The sequence below is a fragment of the Hoplias malabaricus genome, chromosome 14 (genome assembly GCF_029633855.1).
Source record: "Hoplias malabaricus isolate fHopMal1 chromosome 14, fHopMal1.hap1, whole genome shotgun sequence".
Classification (NCBI taxonomy): domain Eukaryota; kingdom Metazoa; phylum Chordata; class Actinopteri; order Characiformes; family Erythrinidae; genus Hoplias; species Hoplias malabaricus.
In genome coordinates, this window is record NC_089813.1 from 23,308,598 (window position 1) to 23,328,366 (window position 19,769).

Below are 19,769 nucleotides of genomic sequence, written 5' to 3' on the forward strand. Positions count from 1 at the left end.
AAACACACATTAGTAGGTGGATTGGCGACTCGAAAATGTCTGTAGGTGGAGTGTGTGAGGACTGTTGCCCCCTCCAGTGTGTGTTCCTGCCTTGCGCCCAATGATTCCTGGTAGGCTCCAGACCCACCACAACCCTGAACTGCATAAGCGGTTATGAATGGTGAATGAATGAATATTTACCAATCCATTGGTACTGTTTTGATTAATTGAGGATACAGTTTAACCATGGATACAGATTTTCCTCTTCACATTTTTTTTTCTCATTAGTGACATACATTTTCTATGTTTACAACTAAAATATTGCTTTGTGTTAGCTTTTTTTTATTGAAAGATGCTTGGAAAAATTTCATTTGTAACACATAAATTGTCTTTATGGTAACATGTAAGCACAAAACAATTTGCTCTCAAATGTTATACACATGTTAAACATTAAAATACTCTATTAAAAATTGTGAAAATGTAGTCTATATAGAAAGACTACACCGTATCTGTTGGCCGTATAACCGCGCGTACCTGCAGGTCCTTCTCGTGGCACTGTTTCTCTAGCACGAGCGTGCGTTCTCGCAGGTTCTCCACTGTGTGCTGCAGCTGCTCGTTCTCCTCCAGTACCGCGCTCACTCGTCGCTCCAGCTCGCGCTTCCGCTCCGACAGCATCTTTATCTGAGAGAGAGAGAGAGAGAGAGAGAGAGAGAGAGAGAGAGAGAGACTCATAGAGCGCTGAGAACAACACAGCGGCAGGCTCCTGTCGGCCTTAAAGCGGTTCTGGTCAGTGCCAGGCTTTATTTCCCTCCCCTGATTTCTGGAATGTTTTGCCAGTTTTAGGCCTCGGAGCTTAACAACTCCTCCGCAGGAATGCTGCTTTGATAAATAACTTTAATTAACTCCTTGCTGCAGCAGAGAAAACAAACCGCAGCAGTGAAGGTTTGGTTCGATTCACCTCAGATCAAACGATTATTTGACTCACGTGAACGAACCTCCGTTCTTCTTTATAAAATTTAATTAACTTCAAAAACTTAGTCGAATGCTTTCCACGTCTACGTAGTAACTGCTTCTGACACTCGAAATACCGAGTAAGTCAGCACAGGAAATTCAAATTGAGACCCTACTGAATTATGCATTACACGTTCTTTAGCAAATGTAATGTAATTTCAACCAACAATGAAGACATGTTACTATATGGTATAATAATATAATAATGCCCCTTTGACCCTGTATTTTGACCATATTTGAAGCTAAGCTTGTTAGCATTAGCCAGCTACTCATCCTGGCAAGCCACATATCATTTGCATTATACTTATTGCCCTATATGAATTGCTATGCTATTAATGTTTGTTTGAGACACAGCAAGTTTGTGGCTAAGCATGAGCTATTTTTATTTAAAACTATTTTTGCGCATCTTTAATGTCCAAGTCAAGTTACCGGTGTTTCAATGAAACTTAGTCTTGTCTAGTTCAGTCAGAAACCATCAAATTTTTTATTCGAGTAACTGAAACCAAGACTTGTGACTCGAGTCCAAACCTCTAAATGGAAGTGTATTTCAAATAGACAATATGGTGTAGTGTGTTATATTATGCTTTAGGATAAGAGATACAACTTAAGCCTATAAAATGTATCCAAACTGTGTTATTTTTAAAAAATAGATTCAATCAGAATTGTAAATCAAATAGTTGATAATAACTAGTTCAATTGGAAGATTTATTCAGAACATGGACAGAACAGTGAGACAATCAAGCCATTGCAGTATGACCCAAAATATCATCGGTGTGTGTTGGCTAGAGAGCCACTAAAGGGCTTAGAACATTAAACAAACATCAGGCCTTGAATTACACTCGTTCCCTCATGTTATGACCTACATCTGCTAACCTATTTCAGGCAGTGGCTCGACTTTGCCTGGGTAACAAGAGGACTTTTTTTACTAAGATTTGCTGAATACTGGGGCTATTCTTCTGCTACTACAGCAATATACCATTTACAGCGCTCAATTTAAATTTCCAGTAATAACATAAGTCTACTTTAAAATGGGACAAAGTTGCAATGCCATAACTCGCTTGAAACCACAAAAGATATTTTGGATGGTATGGATGAATAATCATAAATGATGATTCATACACCTAAAGAAGCAAAATAGATCATCATCAGTGAAAGAGCATCAATTCATCTATTCCTGAGGCAGATTTAGGAACACCCAGACATTGCAACATCATGCCTTAAAATAGAACAGAAGCTTTTCCCCACTCAGTTACTGCTCCAACACACTCATCAGAGAGGGAGAGATGGAGAGAGGGAAGAAGTCGCCTATTGATTCACATAAAGCAGCTCAATTGACTTCATGCCTGTCACCACGCTGACCACTAATCATGTGGTCAATCTGGTAAAGTACACTTCCTCTTAAAAGTGCAATCATTTAAATGTAAAAAGTAATTAACTTAATAGAAATAGACATTGTGCCCTATATATTGCACACTAATAGAAATACAAAGCTAATCAGCATGTGTGTATTTTAGGAGGGACATCTGTGTCAAGTACTTCATAATATCAACAAACATGCACTCACTGGCCAGTTTCTTGAGAATAACCACATTGCTGGTGTTCCAGTTAGAGACTCATCTTTATACCCATGAAATCTGGTCATGTGGTCCAATGATCAAAAGCTGACCCGTGATGAATAGTGTAAATGTCTTCCAAATTGGCCTTAACCACCATTTAGAAATTATGCACTTGGTGTACAGGATAAAGTGGCAGACGAGTGGAAGTACAAGTTTTCTCATAACCAAACAGTGCTTAAAACATGTCTTTAGAATGACCCTGATGCAATCACTGTCACGTCCGTAGATACATGTCCATTAATGGGAAATTAAAACATTTATACACATCACAGCAAATACTTAGCAACACAGATTAATTATTTAAAAGAACAATTTGTTTATTTTATATATAAAAAGTTCTTGTTATGTTTTATGATGATCTACTGGGCACTACCTAAAAAAATAAATAAATAACATTTCTGAAAATCTATACATTTAAAGAAAGTGACCCTATAGAACTATATTACTATTGCAATCTTTTTATTTACCCACACATATTTTATGAAAAAAACATTTATTTTTAAACAAGACACTTTGTATTTAAAAAAAAAAGATGTTTGGTGGGGATTGTTTGTAAATGTACAAATGATATGGCTTTGTATCATTTTTACACATTGCTCAGTTTAGAACATAACACACGTTGATGATTTTAAATAATTCAGCTGTGTTGCTACCTATTAACTAAGATTTATGTAAATATTTTATAATTTCCCAATTATATATCCTCACTGTCCAATTTAATTGAATCCCCAGTATTATACTTTATCGGGTCAGTTACTGCCTTTAAATCTTATATTTATAAGAACAATGAACTAATATCTAAAACCAAATTAATGAAAAGTTAATTGCTACCAGATTTTAGACAATTAAAAATGTAATGTGTATGCGAAGAAAACATTAAAAACACATTCAGACATTTGAAATTATTTTTCAATATTTCTAAGTCTGTATTATACTATGGGGATATGATCACCTTATTTAAGAACTTTGCACTTCTATGACATCAGGCATAATTCACCACAGAGAGCAACAGCTGAAATCATGCAGATATTAAGGCATGCTTCATGAGAACAGAGCACAGTTTATAGAAGTTGAACAAAACCATGATCCATGCAAACCACAATATTTCGTTATTAGATGTAGATGATGAGATGATGACAGCAAGTTTCAAGTGGGCGATACTGCACAATATGGCAACAAGTGCAATTAATTAATAAGCAGATGTGATTTGCATGGTAGTGCTGTTGACCTGCTCCAATAGCAGATGCCTGCAGCACATGAAGTCCTGGAACTGTTTCAGTTTGGATTCTCCGGCAGAATCGATGAGAAGCTATGGCAGGTGTTGTGTGTGACAGTGCAGAAAACTTGCACTGACATTTTTGGTCCTGCTCTGTCAAAACAAACATCCTGCGACTGCATCACAAGCAGTGCTTTAAAGCCATGTTTTGGTGAGGTGACTCTCTACTTGTGGAGTCACATAGCTTTGATCCTCTAGTGTGATCTAGAGGAAACCCTTTTTTTTTTGTAATAAGCATGAAAACATCCAGGCATGCAGATGAGAGAACTGGAGAATAGAATCACTTACTTCTAGCCCTTGCTGCTCCCCGCAGGAGAGTAAAACCCAAATAATTAAAAGAGGAACGACAGAGGGAATTACTTACTGTAAAAGGGTTTTATAAATATACACAGCCCAGTGCATTATTTTATACACAGAATTTTTCTACTTTGACGTTTGAGCACTTTTATGTTCAAAGAATGCAGTGTTTGTCTGTAAAAATATTTAAATCTTTTTTAACACAGACTGAAGCCCATTTCCAGCAGCTGGGGAGAAGGAACGTTTGCACATGTAATAACTAATTTCTGGCAGTATGGTGGCAGAACAAGTAGTGTTGCTGTCACACCACTCTCCTCATATCCAACTGGGTTTTCTCCATGTGCTACTGTTACTTCCCACAAAAACACATGTTGGTAAGTGAATTGGCTACTTAAAAAGTGTCCATAGTTGTGAGTAAATATATATGAGTGTGTGGTGCACTGGCACAGCATCCAGGCTCCCACCCTGCGCCCAGTGATTCTAGGTAACTTGCTAAGCAGTTACGGACAATGAATGAATAACTCATATGCACAAAAAATAATTATTTATTTTCATTTTGTATCTCAAATGATGGCATACTTTTTCAAATTCTGATGTACTACCTTGACATAATAATTGATATCACATAAAATTACTCATCAATGTTATTATTTTGACTTTGAATTATTTCAGGATTCTAAATCATTCATTCAATCATTTAGTATCTGTTACTGCTTATCAAGTTTAGGGTCGTGGTGGGTCCAGAGCCTACCTGGAATCATTGGGCGCAAGGAGGGAATACACCCTGGAGGGGGCGCCAGTCCTTCACATGGCAACACACACACTTGCACATTCACTCACACACACACACCTACAGACACTTTTTCACCAATCCACCTACCAATGTGTGTTTTTGGACTGTGGGAGGAGACTGGAGCACCCGGAGGAGACCCAAACGGACACAGGGAGAACACACCAACTCCTCACAGATAGTCACTTGGAGTGGGAATCGAACCCACAACCTCCAGGTCCCTAGAGCTGTGTGACTGCGACACTTATAGTAATATAGTATATTGTAAAACAAATCTGAGAATGCAATGCTTTACTCTGATATATTACATTTTTTCTCCAGGAATGGGCTATTAGAAAAAAATAAATAGTTATTTGGCTCAGTGGCAGGAAGAACTTTTGTACTTTTGTACTACAGTTAAGGCCTTCCTTGGGTTGCGAGATCAAATTTTAATTATGCACTTTTATTTCAACGTCGCTTGCATTTAGTTTTTAGCTAGAAGTGGTAAAATGGTAAAAATAGAGGGTGTTTTATGCTTATATGTGGAGAAGCAGCATGTTTTCTGCTTTTGGTCCAGAATTAGATTAATTCTGGCAGCCAGTCAACACTGACAATGCCAGAATAAGTACTGGAGTACCACCAAAAAAAAGTATTCAGTGAAACACCTTAGATAACAGTCAGTGTCTTGCTCTTGTGCTTTCTTTTTGTTAGTAAATTTACGAAGAAATTGTCACTATCCCAAGAAAAACATATATCTGCAGTTTTGTTGATTTTTCATTTACTACATCATTTGGACACAGCAGCTGTAGGTAGCTGATATAAGGCATAAAGTCCACATGGGACTGGTAGCACTGAGCATGCGTTAACGGTGCCATTGGGGCTTGGATTTAGGGTAAGAGTATGTGTCATGCTTTTGTACTTTTTGTCTTGTGTGTTCCTAGCACATGGCTCTGTTTTTGTTTTGTTCCTGTCTCCCCCCTCTCATCAGTGCCTCCACCTGTGTCTCCTCTGTGGTCCTGCCCCTCAGGTGTTCTTTGTTTGTCCTCTGTATTTATATCCCTTTTGTTTCAGTGCTCCCTTGTCTGGTCTTGTGTGTGGATGTGTGTTTTCGTGTCTCTGTGTTTACCCGTGTCTACACCGGTTCATGGCAGTCCTCTGTTGGTGTTTGTTCTTGTTTGTTCCTGTTTAGTTTTGTTCAGTTTATCCTAATTTGTGTTTTTGACTCCTTGCACGTGTTTGTTTTCTCTGTTGGTTTTGCTTTTGTTTTGTAAATAAACATTTCCATACATGTATGTCCGCCTCATCATCTTCCCTGGCCAGCCTTGACAGTATGGTAGAGGGCTGTAAAGGTACTTTGGAGGGGGGTGGTCTGGGACACAACACTTTATTGTTGTGGGCCTAATTGGCATGTGTGCAAAATCACTACTCAAAATGTTTCTGGACACAGCACAGGATCTTTGATGCAGAAAGAATGTAATTGGCTATAAGCCAACAGGAAGAGATGGATGTGATTGATTAAAACAGATTGGGCACAATTTTTCAAATGCCACGCCATAAACTAGTAAAGCTACATCTAGACCCTAGTGTTTGCCTGCTCTCTCTGACAGAGATGACTCTGAAAGAAATAATTGTGAAATATAACTTTTTTTCAGTTACTGCAGACTGTTTCAAAATTTGTTGTTTCATAAAGTGCTTCAAAAACCTCATTATATTGATTTACTTCAGTGAAGGATTATGTAACTCGCAGATTCTGAAGAAGTATGTTCCTGCACACTTACGTTATGACTACTGCCTCTGAAGGAGCTACAGAATGTGCTTCCTCAGAATCTGCTTTAGAATCTGCAATATCCTCCATTCAAACAAAATAAAATTCAGAAATTTTTGCCACACTTCTTACAAACTATTGCACATTTATTACTTCCAAAGTCATTTCTGACTGTCAGAACAGACAAACCACGAGGGTCTAGGCAGAGCTTTACTGGTTTGCAGCACACTAAAGGTGGGCAATATGGCCCTAAAATAATATCACTTATATTTCAGGGTATTTTGCCTATAACAATATTCTTGGATAAGAAAAAGCACTGAAAATAATTGTATTATTTTAAGAACACATTATTATAAATAAATAAATGTTATATTAGTATTAATTATATTAAATGAATAATATATTATTTTTTTAATTTAAATTGTTACATTTAATTTTAGTATTAACTCTAGTCTAACAATTTCAAATATTCAGAAGAAACAACTAATAAATGTGTAAACATTTGATTATTTTGCAATCAATCGTAACGTACAAAGAGTCTGACATTGCATAAAAAATATTCAGAATATTGATATTTTATATATTTATATGTTTGCCATATTACATGTAACCGCATGACATCATTATGTAAACAAGTCAGAATATCATGAAAATCATGATACTGATATGAGTAACCGTAGCTATTCGGTGTAGCTGGTTGCTAATCAGATCAGAAATGGCCACAGTAACCCTAGTGGTTAGATGTAGGATTTAAATGTTCAATGATACATAAAAACAGGAATGTCATGGTTGCAGAATAGAGTATGGTTGGACCTATGTGAAGATCTAATGGATTGGTAAAAGGAATTCTACATCTTATCCTGTGTTTAATTACAATTCTTTGGACAGCGATGAACTGTTGATACTATTAGTGAATAAAATTTTTTAAAATTTCACACAATGTATATTTTGGATTTAGCTCTAAATATTTGTCTTATATCATCCATGAAGTATATATTACATGTGCCATGATGCCTCACCTCTGCCTGCAGGTTCTCGAGACGAATCATGTGCTGGTTAGTTGAGAGACTCTTCTCTCTGAAATCATCCCGCAAAGAGTGGACCTGAGTGGACAGCTGTCTCTCCACTTCAGCAGCCTGTGGATGGACACACAGACACAAAGACAAATCAAAATTCATTCATTCATTGTCTGTCACTCACACCTATGGATTAACAATTTTCAGTAGCCAATACACCTACCAACATGTGTTTTTGAACTGTGGAGGATACTGGAGCACCCAGAGGAAACCCACACAGACATGGGGAGAACACTCTTCAGATACAGGCATATGTTCCATGGCTGGTGAGCTGAAACTGATTTATCTTTAATCATTCTGCTACACTGCTTTGACCTGATTGATTTTGATTTGGAGATTCACTGTAGACAGAAACTTAATAGTTAATACAATGAGAAATGTTAAGATCAACTTACTAGAAAGAATATGCACAGAACTATATTTACTGACTATGTACTCTTTCATTCATTTATTCATTGTCTTTAACTGCTTATCCAGTTCAGGGTCACAGTCAGTCCGGAGCCTACCTGGAATCACTGAGCGCAAGGTGGGAACACACCCTGAAGGGGGCACCAGTCTTTCACAGGGCAACGCAGATTCACTCACATACTCACACCTATGGACACTTTCGAGTAGCCAATACCTGTACCTGTGTACTCTATGAAATGGTAAATAAATAAATAAATAAATATTAGGGTATATACAGTGGGTACACAAATGTTATGTAGTTAAAATATGTGTGTATAAATCAAGTTGTTGGGCCAAAACCTGTTTAAACCTTCACAGTGTGAGGACTCATTTTCTCTTCATAAATTATAATATTTTAATATGGAGACCTGTATTAGTGTTAGGGTAAGGGGGGACCACAACTGGTCCCAATATATTAAAATAATTAAATCTGAAGGTGAAGACGTGTTTTAAGTTTAAAGATTAGGGCAATTGTTCAGGTTAGGGTTACGCTAGTAGTACTTACAGATAAGGTAAGTCTCCAAAAAAGGGTCCCACAATGTATGAAAACAAACCTGTTTGTGTGTGATTTTCATAGTTACTTAGGACGTAGAGTATGGCTAATCTTAATACTTTTCACTTTGAAAGAAAAAATTATACTAACTAGCATTATGGAAATTGGCAACAATAGTCAAATGATTATTTTTATTTGGAATATGATAATTACATCAGTTAGTGTGGTTAAGCAACAAAGCAGGGTCCTTGCTTCTGTCCTCTCAGTAGCTTCTAACTTTATATTTTTAAATTTATATTTATATTTATTAATACTCAATCTCTTTCAGTGAATCTCTGAAATTGAAAGGATGATCTAATGTAAAATGGTACCTTAAGGCTCCCATGCACAGGCCTTCACATTCCAGACAATATAGTATTGCTTATATTCATAAAGCCATCACATTGGATTGAAGTGGGAATTCATATGCATTCATATTTGATAAATGGTATAAATAGGCCATACTCATTACAACATCAAATTCATTCTGTTTAATATCCATTTTACATCAGTTTAAACTTGGCAAAAATAGCAAATATATTTTCAAATCATAATACCTTTACTTCTACATAAGTCTATTGAGGAGTACAGAAATGTACATTACACATTTCACCCATTTTTGTGTTATTATTAATCATTTTTGTTGCTAACAACCACAATGCCACCTTACAGTCACTCACATCTCTGATTTTGAAGCATCTGTGTTTCATTTTAGACCAAAAAAACTATTCAAAATGAGATCAAAATCATAATCAAATTATAGTTTCTATGCTGGTGCTGGATATAATAAAAAGATCTAGTAATTTAGTAAAGCTGTTCTATAATTATTCAGTACTTAAATACTTGTTTGAGCTACCACATTTGTAGCATATTGTTGCTGTCATTTTTTGTTTATTTTTAGTTTACTACATCATTTCAACACAGCAGCTGTCCTTAATAAAAAATGTGAGTGGACCAATAGAAATGCTCAAAAATTACTTGGAATAAAATATTTTTACATTCATTTCCATTGGAATGTAAGTTTTTTCCTTCTCCTGTAAAGTTAATATCTTGGAGATACATGTTTTTTTTGTTTGTTTGTTTGTTTGTTTTTTATTTTTTTTGACAGTGATGATAATTGATGTCGGCGCCCCCTCCAGTGTGTATTCCCGCCTTGCGCCCAATGATTCCAGGTAGGCTCTGGACCCACTGTGACCCTGAATTGGATAAGGGTTACAGATAATGGATGGATGGATGGATGGATGGATGGATGGATAATTGTTGTGTACTTAATTTGTTTCTTGGGGAAGTGTTTTTGTTTTAATCATTATATTACCTAAGTAATAGTTTTACTTGAGCAAGGATTTAGGTTTCTATACCCACCACTGGTGAACATAAGACTGGAAGACTAATCACTTCCAAAGTTAACTTTTATTTCACTCCAAGTGTCTAATGCTGAAGCTACAGTAAACTTCTGTATATTTATCTTGCACCTCATGGCGCTGTTCCACCTAACTGGATAGATGTCATTTTTTTCACTATTTGTTTGGTCTACCACAGTGTCAAGGCAGCTGGAGAGATATAAAGGTGATAGATTTGAAGGGAAACCTGCTCATTTGTAGAGAATGTCACAGCAGAGCCCTTTAATTTTATTATATTCCAAAGTAATGATACCGAAAAGGCCAGTTCCCTTCAACATCTATGATCGTGACTCATAGCTTTCCTGGAATGGCAAAGAGACACACACATCCACACAATCCAAAGCAAACCCATTGATCACATCTGGCATTTCCGATCATTTCTGGAACGTTCAGGCAGAGGTTATAGTGTGAGCTCATTGGATGTTCAGGATCAGGCCATTGCCTAGCCATTGCGTCTGCCACAGACACAAGACCAATAAAGGGCCATTAGCATAAATGAAACTGCTCTCTGTAAGCGAAGTGTCGCATCATCCCTGGCCATCACCATGGCAACCCTGGAATCCAAGCCACTGTTCATTTTCTTTCGCCCATGGCATTTGAGATGAAACAAAGTTATATGTGAATTAAGTTTGGGACTTAAGGGTTGTAGCAGAAAAAAGAATAAAGACTATAGTATGAGGCCAAACTACACCTGTATAAAACTTCCAATCATTATCTCATCCATCTACTGTTAATTTTCAGTAGGCAGTAGAAGAAGGAAGGCTCACCTGTGTTGCTTGTGTTTGTTAATTAGTTTATTTTTCTTTATAGTTACTAAGAAAATAGGGATGATTTGTCAGCTTCGTAAGGGTGGCACGGTGGTGCAGCAGGTAGTGTCGCAGTCACACAGCTCTAGGGACTTGGAAGTTATGGGTTCAAGTTTCACTCCGGGTGACTGTCTGTGAGGAGTTTGGTGTGTTATCCGTGTGGGTTTCCTCCTGGTGCTCCACAGTCCAGAAATGTTGGTAGGTGTATTAAAAAATGTCCATAGGTGTGTGAATGTGCGACTGGTGTTCCTGCCATGTGTCCACACCCTGGAGTTCCGGGTAGGCTCCAGATAGCATTTAAATAAATTTTCAGTATCCAAATTTTATCGAAATAAAGGTTATTTACATAAAATACACCAAAAATTGAAAACTGATTTGCTCAAACAAGTTCAGGGAGATAGTCTGAGACACATTTTACCGAGATGTTATGGAATTTAAGGCCTTACCAAGCCAGTTTTATCAACCAGTTTCACCAACTTGAATTGCCTTTCGTACACAGAATCATAGACATTCCCTTTAAATGGTTAAGATGTAAACAAAGGCATTCTAAGAGATTAAATGCCCAATTCTAGGGAATTATCTACTAATGTCTGACGGTGATAGGAACCAGACGTCTGAAGCATATATCAGCTCCAAAAGCTACATCATAGAAAGTGATTACATTTTATGTCTTTGAATGGACTACCTTTTACAATTTTTTGAGTAAACCTTTAGGACTCATCTACATCTGTGTTTTAGAGTTGATTACCATGACCAATAATTTTGACTGATGATTCGTTTCCCTTCTATCAAGAAAAAGCAAAACCCACAGACAGATAATACAGCTTTAGTATTTTGGTTGTGCCAAATATGGGAGGGGCTGGCTCCCATCATACTTTGAAGCTGCCTTTTCTGTTTAAGAGGTTATTTAAGGGACTTAATGCGGTTGATTTTGGGTTTTTTGTGTTGTATGTGTGTTTAGGCTTGGTGTATAGCAAGATGTGTTGTTCTATGTGTGTGTGTGTGTGTGTGTGTGTGTGTGTGTGTGTATGTGTGTGTGTGTGTGTGTGGAGGGGGCTGGGGGGGGGTTCAGGCATATGGTGCCCCTGAAAACCTTTGCTGCCTTTTCCATATGCCCATCTAAGTGTTCAGTAGATGTCACTTGAATCACTGTAGTGGCTTTTTGAACTGGCATACTGGTAACTTTTCAGGTTAAAATTAGCAGTAGATAGATGGTAACTCAGTGACTCAAATACACTTAGCAAGTTAACCATTTGCTAGCAGCATGGGTTCTCTTAGAAGTCTTCAGCATATCAAACCCTGTTAAAAACCCTGTTCATCCACCATATGCTAATGATGCTGCAGAATAGTAGATTGAAAAAAGCTGCAGCTTTCCATTAAAATGTGGTCACTCACTATAGTACAAAACTAGCAAATATCCATCACCATGAACTTTTGGCTGGTGTTTGGCTTTGTGGGATCCTTATTCAATTAATTTGTTTTAATTATTTAAGAGACATTTTATCACCCAAAAAAGAGTAATTTTATTAATAAATGTGGTTAAGCAGAGGTAAATGGCAAATGATAAACAAAATTAATCAATAAAACCCCAAAAATGTTTTGGGTCTACCAGACACATGAAACACTGCTGAGTATCAAAGACCACACCACAAAAGAGTTAGATCTTATTGAGATATTTCAACCATTTCAGACCAGTGCTGCACCTCCCTCCTCAGTAGCACAAACAGCTACAAGATTAGCCTTGTTTGAATCCCTAATACCACAGCCAGGAAAGAAAACAAAGATCTTTAAGACATTCAAGGATGTTCTGCACCAGTAATATTTATAATCAAAAACAAAGATTATCCACAGCTTTAAACAATGGATTAAAACATGCTGTGACACTAAGTCTTGTCTGAATGGTTAAGAAAATTGAGACTGTCACTCAAATTCTTGGTTAATCGGATCACTCTTTAAAGGACCTCCCAGCTAACAAGTAATTGCATTCAACTAAGCATCAGTTTATGAGATTCTTGCCTTAGGATATTCACATATATCTTTTAAAATTAATGTTCAAGAAAGCCTGAGGGTAGAATAATAATTAACTGCACTTACAGCTGAAGCTGAAAGTGCAAAGACTTGAGTGAATGCTTTCAATTTAACTTCTTTTTAAACTTAACACAAGCTTTATCAACTTCTATCAACTCAAGTTAAATTGACTCCTAGAGGTCACTGTTATATCACAGCCTGGTGTCATTTCAGTTCATTCAAATAAATTGTTTCTCACTCGTACATACAGAGATACTGAAGTGCGGATTCTAACTTCCTATAAAAATCATTTGTTTTTGAACATAATATTTGAAATTGATGGAGTTTTTTGTTGTTTTTATGTTAAATGATAAATGTGTTTTTAATTTTGTTGATGTAGAAAGCCATAGGCTAACCACATGTTCAATGTCTTAATTTATTTTGAATGTAACATTACCTTGGACTGTAACATTAGTGCTCTGTGTAAGTATGTGGCCTACTGAATTTAAGTAGCAAGATAAATGATAAAACAGTGTAGGAAATGAAATATTCATCTTGTTCAAATTTACAGAATGAAAAGATTCGCTTCACAAAACGGACAAGAATTAAACTTTTAATGCCAGTGGGCCAGGAGGAATGGTATGTTTGAGCAAGAAAAGTGTAACATGTCTGTAAGTTTTTGTTTACTCTTTGAATTACAGCAGCATCTCATTTGTGTTTATTTCTGTAGCACTTTTGGTATGCATTTAATTTTATGCATTTTGCTGTCTCTTCTTTAAATTATACATATCCTTCCTTCTTACAGAGACATTTATTTTGATTCTCATTTACTGAGGATGCGTACAACCACCAGAACATTTTCCAGCATGCAAAAAGACCAGAGAGCTAGCAAATGGTGAGGAAACATTCTCAGAATTTTATAAAAAGTGGATAAAAATCATGAATGTTGCCTTTCAGAAATGCAATCAATTGTGATTATTTATGTTAAAGGGAACATCTACAATTGTGGGGAACTGCAGTCTTCTCTGGTTTAATTATGTTCACGTTTTTTAAGGTGGAACAGTATGTTTGAGGAGAAAAACAACTGTTGTTATTGTGTGGTTGAAGTGTAACTCAAATTGTTAGTTTTGGTGCACTTTTGGTCTGTTACTTTCATGCATTTTTACTGACACTGGGGCTTCATTAAAACATTAGACCAGTTTCCAGCATGCAACAGACTGGAGAGCTAGCAAATGGTGAGGAAACATCTTTTGTAAATTGTATAAAAATTGTTTTTTGATTAAAAGTTTTGAACGTCACCTTCAAGAAGCTGCCCACTGTGAGTAAATCTAATTAATATTGTCCACAGTCACATTGTAAGGGAATATGTGTGGAGTTCTGCAATGAAACGTCTCCTGTACCTGCCATGAGTACATTATATATCCATAAATCATGGCGCATGTGGGTGGAATTGCAAATGAGCCCCACACACTACATAACACTCTGCACACAACAGGTCTCAGCTGCTGCTTCTTTTCAGGCCATCAAGGTGTGTGTTGCTGCTCAGAGGATGAAAAGACAGTGAGAACAAATGTTACATTATATCATATGAACCCGGCACCTGTGTTTAGATCAACCGCTTTTACTTTTATCTGCTGATTTGCATCATAGAGACTGAGAGACGATGTCTATACCAGTGTTTTGATGGTAGCAGATATGAAAGCATTAAAGGATGTATTATCTGAGGCCTGTAATGGTGTAAAAATAAAAGTGTATTATTAACCTGCGTAAACAGTAAATCAGAGACTCTGTAGTTGCCTGTATCTTGCTATGTAGTTTAGGGGGGTGTTTAAAGTGCAAAACGAGGGACAGGGTACACGTTTCCATAGTAACCCATAGACTTGCACATGACACTTTGGGTTGGTATAGCAACCAAAAGAGCTGGGATTGGTTGTGCTGAAGTATTCCTTAGTCATACCATGTGCTGAAGGAATCTGTTGTTTGTGCCATAGAGATAAAACCAGATAAAATATTAATCAACAAAGCAAAAGAAATGATCAATTTCTGTAGACAATTACATAATTAACCCTTTATACCAGACCTGTCTCTAGAGATTAATGATTAGGGGTGCTAAGCTTTAACCAGGGGGATCTAGGGTAATTGCCTCATAGCAGCAAATTTCTTTGATGAGGTACAGATTAAGAAAAGTGACAAGTAGCTGCTGCCTTTAAAAAATAAAACATTTAGAATATCCATCTAGAGGTAGAAAAAAAATCAGAGTTGTGAACAATTAATAACTTATTATCTACAGGTATCTGTAAAATACACAGTCATAACGTCAGGAAAGAACATAAACATCAGTTCAGTCTGCCACTAAATACTGCTGTGTTTAATGCATGAACATTTTTAACTGGCTTCCTCGGCAGGCTTACTTTACCTTCATTAAAAATCAGGTTTCCTCTGCTAGCATCATGCTATTTCAACTAGTGCATCGGTGGCTTTTCAGTTTGGTTAATTAAAGATTCAAACAGGCAAATGTATTTTCTTTTTTTGTCTTGAAATCACTGTCAAGAAGCTCACTACACCTTCTCGTCTGAGTAGGGTTGCCAACTTTCTGAAATAAAAATAAGGAATGCAGAGGCCGGGGGACCAGCACACACTTGTAAATCCTTTTCAACAACATTTTTGTTGTCAGTCATTTATTAAGCCGACAGCCATCGACTGCCTATCAGTAGCCTTTTTGAACAATGGCAAAACTTTGAATCTGTTCATGTATTTTGCAAATACTGTATTGCCAGTTTAAAATAACTGGATTATTTTAGATTGCTCATTAATTACAATAAGATCTGAAGTGAAAGAATCTTACTGGTCTAAAAGACAGTCTCACCCTCATTACATTATCAGATGTCCAGTCAAAATTGCTTATTTATGACTCATATTTGTCATTTAATGTGATTTTAATGTATAAATAATTACTTTGATTCAAAAATTTATCTGTGATGTGTTGAGGGAGAAAGAAATGTAGTTTCTCCAGGACACCGTCCCAACATTATTTCTATCTAAAAGCAGATCTGTAGTTTCCAGTGTTTAAGCTTTGACCTGCAGCTCTCACTGCTGCCGCAAAACAACCCCCTTGTAGGAGGGACCGTGACTCCATTGGCTACAGCAGTAAATGATGGCAGGGGCTACAGCCCCCTTAAAATAGGTCCAAAGATGTCCATGCTTTATACTGTATAACCAAAATATCAACGTATACATTTATATGTGTGTTTGATAGGGACATTTCTGTCAGCAAAGTGATTACATGAACCACAAGAATATTAGTTAGTTCCGACATTGTACGATTAGTTCATCACACATGCTACCCCAATTCATCAACAGAATACAGAATACCCACCCCACAACCTAATGCTGGAGTGCTTTATAATTTGTAGCCGATTATTGCCACTGGCCATGGTGACTTTAAGCTCATGTGCAGCTGCCCAAGTGCATCCCATATTGTGCATTTATGCATTTCTATAGAGATTATACCAATTGTGTGCAAACAGCTGAATGTCTGTCACAAGGAAAACACTTCCAATAAACTGAATTCACTATTTATCTGAAGTATCTACACATGTTAGGATAGTTGATGTCTAATTAAATACATGTATCTCCATATTTGACAATTTTTAGTTTAGCACACCGTTTGAAGATAGCAGCTGTCCTTCACCTCATATGAAAATTTCATGATGAATGAATCAATAGAAATGCTCGAAAATTACTTGAAATAGAACGTTTTTACATTTTTTTAAAATGACATTTTGGCAGATGCTCTTATCCAGAGCAACGTACAGGGTTACTGGTATTACAGGTAGGCCAATGCAATGTTAGAAGTTTTGCCCAAGGACTCTGGACTGGTTGCCCAGACCTGGAATCAAACCCAGGTATCTCACAAGAGAGCCAATGGTGTTACCACTTTATCACACCAACCACGTTCACTACATTCACTTCCACTGTAAGTTAAGAAGGTTTTTTTTCTTTCTGCTGTGATGTTACTATTTTGGGAAATACTTTTTTTAATTGGAAAGTGATGTTACTCACTTCACTTTCATATGTACAAAGCTCTATTTGTAAAAAGAGCCCAATTTGTGTTTTCAAAATACTAACATTATAGGAGAATAAAATAAAAACTTTCTTAACTTTAAATGGAAGTCAAATGAAAAAAATATTTAATTCCAGGTACATGTTCATATGTGCAGAAAAGAGAAGTTCTTATTGTCTTGTGATTTTTTTCCCTTATGTTATTTTGTTAGCCATGACAGGCTAACTTTCACAAGAAATGTTGTGAACAAATGGGATGAATTGATCTGATTGTGTTATACATATACTACGGTAGTTTGCATATTGACACGTTTATTCAAGTTGAGGGGGGCATGGGGGCCTCTGGAGGAAATAGTTAGAATAATTTTGGTACAGAGAAAGGTCCCATGTTTGTACTGATTCTTCGTTCTAAAGTAAATTATTTATTAAAATAAATAAATACATAATCAGATGCTAAAACAGAAATCTTGCTCAAATATGCTTTTAAAATAATTTAGAACAATTTTCAATTTGTAATGCCCAGCTCTTCTCCCTTGGTTTTTCACTCAAGAACATACACAGACACTCTCTCTCTCTCACACACACACACACACACACAAACACTCCACTTACGCCTACTAGACCCTCTTAACATGCTGATATAATTGATTGTTTTTATTTTGGGTCAGCAAATGCGGTTGATTAATTAATGTTGGGTATTTGCTCCTCACCACTCAAATCACTGTGGACGAGCGCCTGAATCCACAGCACATGGACAGAGTTAAAAAGCAGTTCCCCAGGCACAGATTACACTTGGTCTTTAGAGAATAATTAATCACTATTAACTGCAGTTTAGCCACAGATAAAGCAAGTCTGAGACATATCCTCCAAAAGCGAAAAGGGAAAGACTTTTTTATTTCTCTCTCTCTCTCTCTCTTTCTCTCTCTCTCTCTCTTTCTCTCTCTCTCTCTCTCTCTCTCTCTCGCTCTCGCTCTCTCTCGCTCTCTCACCACCTCACCCCACCCCCTCCCTGGGAGCTGTGTAATGTAATTAGTGAAATATTCCTGCACTGATCAGATTAGTGCTCTGGGGTACTGCCTTTATTGACAGCTTCCTGCCTGCAGGTTCACAAAACTAAAGACACGTTTGGCATGTGTGTGATGGCCGGGTTTCAGTCAATGTGTGTGAGGTGGTGTGAGACTGCCCATACTGGTGCATACTGCATTTATGAACATCAATGAAGTATAAATAGTTTATTACATAAGATCCATTGTGTTATCAGTTGTTGGCAGCTGTCAAGGTCATTTTATTCTTCAAATTTCTTCTTTATTCAGACTGCATGAAACTGCATATTGTACATTTTACTTCTGTGTGCTCTTTCAGCGTCAACTGTGAAGAATGTTAAATATCAAATAAATATTACCTTAATTTATTTGCTGTATGATATATATTTTACCCTTTCTTTCACTGATTTTGTAAGCTGTGCTAGAGTTTACAGTTCATCTCCAGGATAACAGAGTGCTATTGTAATATTGACTTATTATTGTTGTTACAGATTACTTAGAGAAATCCACTCTATATTTCAGAGACCACTGCATGAAAGTAAACAAAGACAGAAAGTACTACAAAATTAAACAACTTGAGTTAAATCTGTTTCTGTGGTAATTCAAACAGTGAATAAAAACTTACAGACAAGTTCAACTTCAGCCACATACAAACAACAGTCGTTTTCCTCCTCAAACATACCCAAACATTCCATAAGGTGGAAACCTTAAAGGTGGAACATCTGCAAATGTGTGGAAATGCTGTTCTCTGGTTTGTTTACGTTCAGTTCTCTACATCTTTTAAAGTCAAGCAGTATGTTTAAGGGAAAAAATAACTGTATGTATGTGGCTGAAATTTAATAAGTACATTTTTATTCACTGAACTATCACATAAACTCATCTGTAACTCAAGTTGTTTAGTTTTGTAGCACTTTGGCTCTGTGATTACTTTCATGGAGTTAGCACTTTAGAGTGAATTCGACCTTAAGTAATCTAAAACAAAAAGAGTAAGTCAATATTACCCACCTATTTTCATCTGTTCTCATGATTTTTAACATTTGGATATCTATTTGCATACCAGACCCTTTGTATGTTTTTACCCTTTTACAGAAACTGGGCTTCGTAAATACAGACCATTTTCGAGCATGCAAACAGACTGGAAATCAGTAAATGGTGAGGAAATATTCTTAGAATTTTATAAAAAAAAAAGATAGTTTGATTAAAATTGTGAATGTCGCCTTTAAAAGGTGTAGAGCTTCTGAACGCAAACGATCCAGAGAGAACTTGTGAGCACAGCTACAACTGCAGTAGAAGGGTTGTTCCAAAATGGGAGTGACTTCAGTAATGTGGTATTTGTTTGGTTAAAAAATAGATGTAGGACAAACCATGGTAACTTAAGATATGCAAGAAGTCTGTGACAACAAAAGAGGGAAACACAGCCAATATATTTCACCACTTAAATTAGAAGCACCCCGTTGCGTGTTAAAAAAAAGAAAAAATGCAGTGAGGAGAGCTCAACAGTCAATATGAGCCCTAACACAAGCACTGACTCAGCATAGCACTGCTTCTGTATTTGCTTTGTTATTTACCGTGAAGCTTTAAGGGTACTGTTTGTATAATTGCTTGTGTTTGCTGTTAATATGCATGCACTAAATTTTCTGCACTTTACATTTGTGGTATATTTATTTGTTACATTACATTATT

The 19,769-nt window shown here is 36.6% G+C and overlaps 1 protein-coding gene and 1 long non-coding RNA gene across 3 annotated transcripts in view; one reads left to right on the forward strand and one right to left on the reverse strand.

Moving 5' to 3' along the window:
• bicdl1 (BICD family like cargo adaptor 1) overlaps positions 1 to 19,769 on the reverse strand; it is a 60,683-nt gene that overhangs the window by 16,111 nt on the left and 24,803 nt on the right. Inside the window, exons 3-5 of the mRNA XM_066644524.1 lie at positions 7,733 to 7,849; positions 4,171 to 4,182; positions 514 to 660 (exon numbers count right to left, since the gene is read on the reverse strand). Of these exons, the coding sequence (XP_066500621.1) occupies positions 514 to 660; positions 4,171 to 4,182; positions 7,733 to 7,849 (276 nt within the window). The remainder of the gene's footprint in view (positions 1 to 513; positions 661 to 4,170; positions 4,183 to 7,732; positions 7,850 to 19,769) is intronic.
• Positions 627 to 19,239, forward strand: LOC136666382 (uncharacterized). Of its 2 annotated transcripts, XR_010795360.1 has the most exons (7): positions 627 to 765; positions 7,745 to 8,055; positions 8,267 to 8,315; positions 9,877 to 9,940; positions 13,553 to 13,620; positions 13,787 to 13,876; positions 19,176 to 19,239. It is a non-coding gene; the product is annotated as an uncharacterized lncRNA (long non-coding RNA). The 2 variants fall into 2 exon arrangements; XR_010795361.1 differs by lacking the exon at positions 19,176 to 19,239 and having other exon boundaries at positions 13,553 to 13,652; positions 13,787 to 14,107.